This window comes from Lycium barbarum, chromosome 5, assembly GCF_019175385.1.
Source record: "Lycium barbarum isolate Lr01 chromosome 5, ASM1917538v2, whole genome shotgun sequence".
In the NCBI taxonomy this organism is placed as follows: Eukaryota; Viridiplantae; Streptophyta; class Magnoliopsida; order Solanales; family Solanaceae; genus Lycium; species Lycium barbarum.
This window is the reverse complement of record NC_083341.1, coordinates 120271488-120282819: the sequence shown is the minus strand read 5'-3', so window position 1 is coordinate 120282819 and position 11332 is coordinate 120271488. Positions and strand designations below refer to the sequence as shown.

The 11332-nt window shown below is 33.9% G+C and overlaps 1 protein-coding gene across 1 annotated transcript; it reads right to left on the bottom strand.

The window, feature by feature from the left end:
* Window positions 1-7359: 7359 nt before the first annotated feature.
* LOC132639696 (uncharacterized) lies at window positions 7360-8425 on the bottom strand. The gene is made up of 2 exons (XM_060356130.1): window positions 8072-8425; window positions 7360-7800 (listed from the first exon to the last, which is right to left on the bottom strand). The coding sequence occupies exons 1-2, from the start codon at window positions 8423-8425 to the stop codon at window positions 7360-7362; spliced, it is 795 nt and encodes a 264-aa protein (XP_060212113.1).
* Between the last annotated feature and the right edge of the window lie 2907 nt (window positions 8426-11332).

The window sequence follows — 11332 nt, the reverse complement described above, 5'->3', positions numbered from 1 at the left end:
TAATCAACTTTTAGTTCTCAAAAATTGTTCAAAACATCATCACGTATTTTCTCTTCCACTGTCTTCCATAATTATTATAAAATGTACCTTAGATAAATGTCAAAAAAGATCTAACAAATAGTTTTAAAGATACAAAGAAACTGCTTTACAGTTAACGTCAATTTATTTGTATCTCAATTCAGACATTTTTATCCTTCAATTTTTTATTTTATTATTTTTTTTGAATTTCCTGAAAACTTGAACTTGGAGTTAATCCGTTCATTGCAATTTTTTTACCCTTTCAGGTTTTTTTATTTTTTTATTTTTAAATTGAGATGTTTTAAAACGTGGTTTTGTTGATGTTTAAAGTTTAAACCGTGCATGTTTGTGGTTGTGAGTGTGGCTGGGGAAATTGGGGTATAGAACGTGCAAAGTTAGTTTTCTTTAAAAAAAAATTGTTTTCCGTTTTTGTCTTTTTTTTTTAATTTTATTTTTATAATAGAGATTTTCTGATGCTGACACTTGTCAGTCTATTATATTTTTGCCTCTTCTATTATATATAGATAAATTATAACTTTCAAGGGCTAAAATCGCATGACTTGGCAAACGCCAAAGTGTTTGTTAGCACTCATTTAGCAACGCATGAGGGATAAAATAAGTCATTCACATGGTTTTTATAAGGTATTATTACGTGAGAAGTCATGATACCATAAATAAGAACATAAATAGCAGAACTTTTCATATTCTACAAAAATAACACTGTTTATTACATATATAACACATTAAAAGAAGTATGTGAAGAATAGGAATATCCCCAAAATCAGGGATTGAGTCATATCTTTAGTCTTTATTTTCATTTATCCATTATTTAAGAGATAAATACATCATTTATTTTCTGATTTAAGATAAACATCTACTACGTATCAATCTTCCCCAACATATATATCCTCCATCTCCTATTACTCATCCTCCATTCCTTCATTTTCCCTTCTCGGTTGATAGACTTACAGAGGATTTAACCAAAGTTTAAGGCTAGAAATAGAGGAAAATATCAGAGAAGAAGGGGAAGGTATAACATTACAAGAACAAAACAGCCAGAGTCTTAAATATTAGGCAGAAGGTCTTAATTAAATATACCACTAAATCGCAGGTAGTTCATCATACGAATTTGGACACAAAGACCAATTTAGAGTGACATATGCAAACTGGATTGGACTAGGTAAAATCCTCTACATTATTGAAGTTTAAACTAACCATGTTTTCACAAATTATGAGTCAATAATTCAATACAGAATCCTGATTCAGTTAACAAAACCAAACAGCATCCCCAGGCTACTTCAATATCAAACAAAATCTACGGACTATACTAATAGCATGTCTAATCATACTGATTTTATTTCAATAAATCACAGGTGACTGAAACTAATTAAAACTGAGCATAAACGAGTGTCAATGAATCTCCAAGGATTATGCTAACCTACCTTATTACTATGACATTATTAAACCACATTGAACAAACTTATAGAGGTGTTCTTCGTTAATATAATCAGAAGTAAAACAGAAATCAGCCACAGACTCGAATACTAATCATGCCCGACCTAACCACAACCCTTAAACGAGTTCGAATATCCTACTGACTAATTAACCAGTTGTGTATAACAATACACAACTTAAACCAACTAACATGATTAACCCACACATTTGAATCAATTAAAGCCCAGTTATCGCACCTAATACATGTAATTACACAAACAGAGCCAAGATCGATAATCAAACCATCATACCAAACAAATTAAGTCCGAATTACTATCAACATGCAAACAAACTATTTAAACTGAGCTAATCAACTCTAACTAAACAGCATATAGAATAGCAACTGAAGGATGTGAAAACAAGTAGAAAAGGGGAATTACCTTCTCCGGGTGCAGCGAAGTGAGGCGAAGGTTTCGATCTAACCTCGAACACTTCAAATCTACTTCGAAACACCACGAACCCCAAATTTGTATACCCTTCGAATTCAAACAGGTGCCAAGGGCAAAACAGAATAAAAATGGTGTGGATTTTTGACTCGATATCGAACAATACAGCTAAAGAATTAATCTCGTCTATGGGGGATTTCTTGTGGTTTTTCAGAGCTTTAATTTTTCGGGCCTTTTCTTTTGCGACTCAAAAAAACCTGTCTTTATGGTGGATTTTTGGGTTCAAGAACTCGTTTTTGTAAGGGGATCCTCGCGATTCCGGAACCTCCCCTTTAAACGACTCAAGATAGGATACTTATAGGATGGATTAGGGTTTTGAGTTTGAGAGGAGCGGGGACAAAGGGAAGTGGAGACGGCAGAGGAATGGGGAACAAGAGGAGGTGGAGGTGGCAGAGGTAACGTGGGGGTGTCAGAGAGGTAACGTGGGGGACAAGCGTGGGGGAGAGAATGGAGGGAGAAAGAGGCGGAAGAGAGAGTGAGGGAGACGAAGGAGAAGGGAAGGGAGAGGAGAAGGTGGCGGAGAAAGAAAGGCGAAAATTAGGGTTTCCCTTGTTAAATGGGAAATGGGCCGTCCGGGTCGGGTAATAATTTGGGTTGGACTAGTCCGTTTTGAAATATTGGGTTGGTATTTGAATGTGGATTGGTTTTGTGAATTGGTCCGAAAATAATATGAGTTGATTGGGCTACTACATTTAAATAAAATACCTATTTAAATAACTTGTGTTAGAATATTACTTAATATAAAATATGCAATTATTAGTGCTCAGATAAAAAATGGCGTTGTAATAGCCGTGTAATAATATTTCGAAAATCCACAGTAAATAAACGCTATTATTTAATTATGCAAAGATAAATGCGATGCGTGTGCGTAAGCTGGTAAAATGCCGAAAATGATAATAATAATAATAATAATAATAATAATAATAATAATAATAATAATAATAATAATAAAAATAATCAGTGCGGTAATAGAATAGTGAAACGCCGGTATTGATAAGAGGCTAATAATTATAGTAAAATATAATATATATATTTTTTTTATTTTCCAAAAATATTAGAAGCGTAAATAGGTATTTCGGAGGAGAGGCGGAACAAAATTGGGTGTCAACATTAGTTGAATCCGGGAAATATGAAAATTACGGAAAATTGTTATTTGAGGAGACGTTAACTTCGTTGAGAAAAGCTTTTCGGGTAAGATTTCAAAGCAATATTCTAGGTTGGAAGGACTTCCACTCGCATTCCAAATATGGTTTTACGAATGTTGTCCTCGAGCCACGAATGAGTTTGCTCTGTTGGTTGAGGATAAGGTCCCACGAATACTTAGTTGGAAAGTCATAAGCAATCCTTTCACTAATGATGTCACAACTGTACTGTCAGATGTAAATGTAAGTGTTAATTTAATTTATTTAATTTTCTAAAAGTTCGGTATGTTTTCTAGTACGTTGATGCACATTATTTTCTTAGTTGAAGGTGAAGAATATTTATCCTACAACGATTGAGAAACCTGGGTTGGATCTCCCTAATTTCATTACGGATGATATGGATGACAATGTGACTGTTGATCATGCCGAATATCAATTTGGAGATGATGACTTTACAACACCACCCCCTGTGCCAATACTAAGTAAGATGTACAAAACATCAGACTCTGACCCGCCACAAAACAATATGGATTGGAGAAATGACATCAAAAGCCTATCCAATGAACAGAAGCAGCTAAAGAAAGATTTTCAACGGGTAGTGACAACTGATTATTTTAATTTTTTAAAACACTATAATAATAAATGGTTAAACTTACGTTTATTTTTTCAATAGATTACAGAGGAATTTCAGTCGTTGAGTGAGTTCGTGAAGGAATCCAATGCCAAGATATTTGATGCACTTGAATTGTTGTCCAAGAAAGTTGATGGAATCAATACTTATAAGGTATTGACAAAAAAAAACTGCTTAGTATTTAGAATGACTTATCATTAATTATTAATTTTTGGTGAACAGAATGAAATGGAATTTCAAATCAAAGGCAGAGTAAGTGAAGGTCTTGGTGGGTTTCATGATAAAGAAGAGCATGCAAATAGTGGCGATCGCTTTGAATTCGTGTCAACAGGGGATGAAGTTCGCAATGATGGAGTGAATGGTACATGCCTTTTGATTTTAGTATGGTTTTTTGATGGTTCATTTTAAATGTACAACTCTTGTGAAAAATATTTATTAGTATTAATATATATTTGTTGTATATGTAGGGTATAACTTTTAAATACCCAAAAAATACCTTATATATATATATATATATATGTGTGTGTCTTATATAAATGTTTAATGTTTTACATAGAAAACATACTTCAGTTCTTCATGGTTTTTTCTCTTTTTTATTAAGGGAATCAATATGTTGATGTTGTTGTTGTTGCTGGAAAGTTAGCATCGGAGGATCCTATAGATATGATGTGTGTAGATGTCCCTGAATCGCAGATTACGAAATATAAATGCCCGAAGGCCAAGGAACCCACTGCGAACAGTGCAGCAGAGGACCCGTATCATATGATGTGTATAGACGTTCCGAGTCGCAGATTATGAAATTTACATGCCCGGAGGCGAGGGAACCCACGCATGAATCTACATGCCTTGTTGTCAAAGAACCCACCACAAAATATGCACTCCCCAAGGACAAGGAAGTCACGCCGCAATCTACATTTCCCTTTGCCAAGGAATCCACTACGACATATACATGTCCCTTGGCCAATAATGGCACCACGGAAAATGGGATAAGAAATAAGTTTCCCTCAACATTCTGTAGGTCACCTTTTCTGAATGATTATGGTTCAGGCGAAAGTGCGGGAGGAGGATCCATGAAGGAACCTCTTGGATTGAAAGGGTACCCTTTTGAAATGTTTGTCAAGGAAGATGATTATAATCAGATCATGGGTGAGTTCAAAGATTGGATTGGCAAAGGCTTAAGGAAAAGCAAGTAAGTATTCCTGTTTAGTTAAGAATAACAAATTATTTAACGTATAATATCGATGAAATTTACAATTTGTATTGATAGGCTGAGTGTTTACCCAAAGAAGGTCAATGTACTAAAGCCTCAGTTTTGAATTCAGAGTAGCGCATATCAACAGGAAGGAGTGGTTCCACTAGCTTGCGTACAACGGTCAAATAATTTAGGATACGGTACGTAAATAGTTAAATCCATTGCAGATAATTATTTTCTTTCAGTTTTGATACTTTGGTGGATACTCTTCATCGGTGTAGTGAGAAATCTGTCATCATGTCAAACTCTATATGTACTTGAGTTGTACAATATTAATAACGTAGAATATGTTTATCAATTTGGTGTCCACTATACAGAATAATAGTGATTTAAGTGGTATATTTGGTTGTAATGACTTAGAATCATTTTATATTTATTTTTTGTATGATTTTTTTATGTTTGGTGTGATGTTGCAGCATTTGGATGTCATACTTTATTATTTGAGAAAAAATGGAAAGTATGATCTAGACGTGCCACTAAAGTTCACTACAACAGATACTCTATTTAATCTCAAGATTCAAGCGCTTTATAAGAAATACCTTGAAAAAAATAGAGACTTTCGCATGGTGAAGCCTGATCACGATGTCGCCCAGTATATTTTTGGAGATTTTATAGTTTGTAACCGTCCGTGGCACACCGTCGATCATATTTTATTTCCAATAAAAGTTTCAGAACAGTGGGAGTGGATAACAGCACGATTATCTATCAAAGATAGATGCTTATATGTCTATAATTCGCTGGATGGTGCAGCTCATAAGACCATGGTTCGCACAGTGGTTGATGCATATGCTGTTATTATGCCCTACTTCTTTTTTGTTCTTGGGTTTTTTGGTAAAAGGAATGATATCGAATTGGATAAAGGTCTGTATAAAGATAAGACATCAGAAAATCCATTGAAGGTTATTATGGTAGTGATCACTTGCCTGTACAACAACACGCGTAAGTCAAACCTTGATATCTCTATGTCATTTTCTTTTATAAGATACCTTTAATAACCATTGATTTTTCTCTTGATTATATTAATATTATATACAGTGATTAAGGTGTGTTTGCGGCAGTATTTGCTGAATCTTTTGTATGGAATCGCAAGATGACAAAAACAGACTTTGATATCAATGCTCATCGCATCAGGCTGGGGTCGTTATTGTGAAAGTATGTCAGAATGAAGCAGGAGCAGCATATCGTTAGCGATTTAGAAGAGACTGAAAAAATGAAACTTGGTCGTGTGAAACAATGTCGGCAGTAGATTTATGTATTTTTTAAAGGAATAATTGTAGTTGTGTCTGATACTGCGTCTTTTGCAACACTGACTGTTTTAACAATCAGTTTATTGATTTGAATTACATTTATGAACTATCAGTATTATGATTGTTATATATATATATATATATATATATATATTTGTGGTATTCTTTTATACCTTATCAGCATATGCATTTCATTCATATTCAAATGTGCAACCACAAATTTTCTCGAATATACATATGAAAAATTTTCATTAAGGTATTCCAACATAGAATATCCCCTGCAGGGTGTATGAAATATGGCTTGACGTGTGTTCCCAGTGTTTGAGGAATGCCATACATGAACATGAATAAAATACAGATGAAAAATAGGAAGAATCGTGAGAAAAGCCAGTTAATGTGCTTGTCCTAGGTGACAACTTTGACCTGTTTTTACACTAGATACCGACTTCACTACGTTTTAATGTAACGAGTCTAGAAGCTATCTTCCATACAACAGTTAGACTACCCTTAGTTGCCGAACTATCATGTAACTAGATGCCTCGATTAAGCTAACTGAACAATGCCGGATATCCAGAAATGCTAATGGCAGCCTAAAAGAAGCATCACTAACGTAGAAGTTCTAAACAACAGGAATTTTGTCATTTTTTAATTTAGTACAAAAGGCTAATAGATACAACATTTATACACAAGTATGAGAATTGGGGTCAGATATCTACCTTATCATAAAAACAAAAAAAAAGTGTGTTCAATAGAGTTTTTTTGCATCCAAAACACCTGCTACTCTTTCTGAAGATACTCTAGCTTACACTACTCAACTCGTTAAACAAGTACGGGATCTAAATAATATCATAGCAAAGAAAATAAAGGTCCATAGGAGAATAACAAAATGTAAGAGTGGTCATAAGTTCAACAATATACTAGCATAATGATAAGAAATCCCATGAATGTTATAAAACACCCTTCCAGAAAACTAAAACAAGAAGATTGAAGTTCATAAAAGCTAAAGTGCATAAAGTGCACTTCTTTATTACATAAAAGCTAAAACTAGAAAACTAAAGTGTATAAAGCTGAAGTGCATAAACTGCAGTTATTTATTACATAAAGCTAAAACTGAAAAAACTAAAGCTTGCTAAGCTTCCATCGGAGGATTCCTACATGTCCTTCTATTGTGACCTTCACGATTGCACAATGAACATGTAATTTTTGCCCTTTTTGGTTGTGATTCACCAGCACCTTTCCATCTGCATTTTTGTGGCCTACCTGCTCTGGCTTTTACTATAGGTGGTAGAACCACCTCTGCTAAAATGTCTGCAGGAATTTCCCATGTAGTTTCGTTAGGAATGGGGTGAATCGGAACATCATAGGTCTTCAAGAAGTACTCTTTGTTGTAGTATAACGAGCAATACGCATACTGAGGCATGCTATATTTTGTGATGATAGCCATTGCATGTGTACAAGGCATCACATCCAATTGAAACTTTCTACAAGTGCAAGACCGTTCCAGCATGCAAACCACATAGCGCTTTTTACCATGAAATACTGTGTACATGTATTCTGTTGAAGGCACAACCTGCATTTCTCCAAAATATTTAAAAACTTTTTTACAGTTAATGAGTTACATTTAATTACAAAAAATACCCATAATCAATAACTAATCAGTTGTAATATGAATAAATAGAAACCTCACCAAAAACATGCATTAGCATGGACATTCAAAAGAGGTTGTTATACTTGGTTTAATTGAGCAAAATACGCATGACCTTTTATTATGATCAAGTGTTGATTTACGAGCAATGCTGGTTTTATACTAACTTTAAATATAAATACATTTATTTACATACCGTCATTCTCTTTGATGCAATTATTTTATCCCTTAGCAGTTCCTCATATTTCTGACTTAGCGTTGTACTTGTTGCCATTGCTACCATTCTATTGTTGTAATTCCAACTCGCCACAATATTATTCATCACATAATCCAACAAATCATATATAAGTAGATCTCTTGCATCTTTATTCGCTGCATTCATGGACTCTGCAATATTAGAAGTCATCACCTTGTATCTTTTCACACTGGAATGTGCTAAGGACCATCTATGATATCCAATATCGAATAAATAGTCCTTCACTCTGTTATCAATCTTATTGACTTCTGACATATGTTGATCGAATTCCGCCACCATGTATGCTTTAGCCATAGCGAAAAATACATCATTCAGCTACTTCTGTCTTTTCTTAAAATTCGTCTTTATGTTGTTCCACAAATGGTATATGCATACACAGTGAGGTACACCCGGATACACTACCTCAGTGGCCCTCAAGATGCTTTCGTGTCGGTCAGATACAATGCACATCCCTTCCCTTGACCCAAATGTTTGTCTTAAATTTTGGAAGAACCACTCCCATGACTCATTATTCTCCGAATCAACAATTGCATGCGCTAGCGGGAATATTTTAGCTGAATACAAACAAAGGTATTATAAATATATAGACGATATATTATTTAACTACTACATATAAACAAAAAATACAAGTAACTGTGCTCCTTCAATAAACCATAAATAAAAGAATAATGTTAATTCATTAAACAATAGATTTCGAATTTTTAGTTCAACTCACCCGCTGCATCCTGCGTGCAAGCTGTTAATATGGTCCCCCTGTGTGTAGATTTCAGAAAACTACCATCAACGACTAAAACAGGACTGCAGTACTCCCACCCTTTAATTGATCCATACAATGCAACATAACCATACAAGAATTGTGCGTCCTCTGACTTTACCAAATTTACCACTGATCCAGGATTTGATTGAGTCAACATATAGAAGTATTTCAGAAGTTTTTGATATGAATCGCTTGGTTTACCTCTCAATAATTCAAGTGCCTTTCTCTCGACCTCCAAGCCTTCATGTAGTTCAAATCAACTCCTAATTCCCTTTTCATGTCCCGCTGAATATCTCTAGGAGTATAAACTGACTTGGGATCATCGCATTTACGCGTGATCAGTTTTCCAATGAGGTTCGATGTAGCATTCCTTTTTGAAAATAATCCGGCTTCATTGCCGCATACGTGAACATCATTAAACTCCCTCACCTTGAATATTTTTGATGTATGAAGGCTTGATGACTTTAAACTCCAATCACACTGATCATCCACACATGCAATATAATACCTGTATATACAAAGTATATTTAATTATACTACATATACTATATTTATTACACAAGGTATAATCAATTTATGAAAGGTATTTACACTTAACAAAGGGTGTACTAAAATTATACCATATATACTATAATAAAGAGTATAATAAAAATATACGAATAATAGTCTACCTATACCAACTTTATTATACATCACATAACAACGTTATATGAATCTATATGAGTAATATACATAATATAATTGGTTTATAAAGTAAGAAAATCTGCACTTTACCTTGTCGTGCTTGACCGTATGACTTTGAACTGAAAATCATTTCAGACGGCATAATTGTTCATCACATTTTTGAGTGTTTCTTTATTTTTGTATAGTTGCTCTTCACTCACATCCAGATGAAAATTATCGTCGATTATGGAATCTTCCGCAAATATCACATCGTCACTATCCTCTCCACTTCCAGTAGTGATCAACTCAATAGTTTCCAAGTTGTCAATCTCAGGCATATCCTGGATAACATTCAAGTTAGATTGCATAGTATTCGGATTTGAATCTGTACCGCCTTGAGCATTATCACAAACTGATATACAAAGAGGAAAATCAGTGAATTTTGAACTTTTTCTTCTCAGTTCCGTATACATTAGCAAGGTTCGGTCATCATATATCTTCATCGGCGGATAATTCTCTTTCACAGGATATTTTATTTCGATCGTAGTCGTAGTTGAGTCAACTTTGAGAACCTTATTCACTTCAGAACTCATACCATTAAAATCGCACTCCGTATCGAGAAACGCACCATCAACACAGAAATTCTTGTAAGTGTGTTCCACATCCCATTCTCCACCATATTAAATCAAATATAATTCCATGGTTGAAAAAAGAATAAAGACTAGAATAAGGAAGAAGTATAAGAAAGGTAAAAAAAAGGACGACGCTGCTTATAAGATATCTTCACATTGTGAGGAAGTATAAAATATATACAACAAAATAAGGATGCAGTTACAGGGGATAACAGAGTACCACGAAAATATAGGTGGATAATCGTGGGATTATCAACACCGCTTGACGTAAGAAGGGTTCCCTAAATATAGGAAGTTAATTTACTGTAGAACTCTTCATTAAGTTGCTATTAAATGTTTACTGCATTTACCTGCTATCAGTTTGTAAATATTTTTATATTTATGTCCACTTACGTTTTTTTTATAATGGATGAAACCCTCAAAACTATCGCTGTTTTGGTAAGTTTCGTACTTAAAATTTCGAATGTTTATGTTACCCCTTGAACAATAATTTTAAAAAATTAATCCCCACCGAATGGACAGACGATAAAGAGTTTGTGGTGACTTTTTGACTGAATCGTGGGAGGGGAAATGATGACACGTTGGATTTTTTGATGGCTAATTAGGTTGCCATTTTTTTTTTCAGTTTTATTATTTTTTCACTTCTTCATTTTCTTTACATTCTATAGTTTTTCTTCTGTATTCTTTCACTTTCTTCTTTAACTGAATTGGTTTGTATATTTTGATTTCATATGAAATTACTTGTCCCTTCCTTCTTGCGTTTTCTCCCATATTAGTAAAGAACACCTTCTTCAACCCGATTTCATTCGATCAACGTTAAAAACCAAACACTTTTTTGAGGATAAAATTAGATACTTTTGTGTAGTTGTGGGTAGCTGACATGACCCAAAAAAATAATTATTGGGGAAAAAACTCAAAATATAAAAGTTTTAATTTTTGACAATTCCTAATTTCAATATAAAAATAAAGAATATAATAAAAGAAATAGTGTTCTCTAACCTTTATGGCAAAACCAAAGACCGATCCCTTTCTAATTTTTGTTTAAGTATAAAACTAACAAAAACGTGATAATTTAAAAAGGATTTTAACCATTAACTTTTAGTATACAATAACAATGTCAATACTTTCTTATAGCAACAACTCTATACA

What these genes read in the sequence shown, in the direction of transcription:
- LOC132639696 (XM_060356130.1), bottom strand. Translation starts at nt 8,425, where the DNA reads ATGGCTAAAGCATACATGGTGGCGGAATTCGATCAACATATGTCAGAA. An exon ending in TTGCATCAAAGAGAATGACG is followed by an intron (nt 7,801 to 8,071) that starts GTATGTAAATAA and finishes GGAGAAATGCAG; the next exon opens with GTTGTGCCTTCAACAGAATA.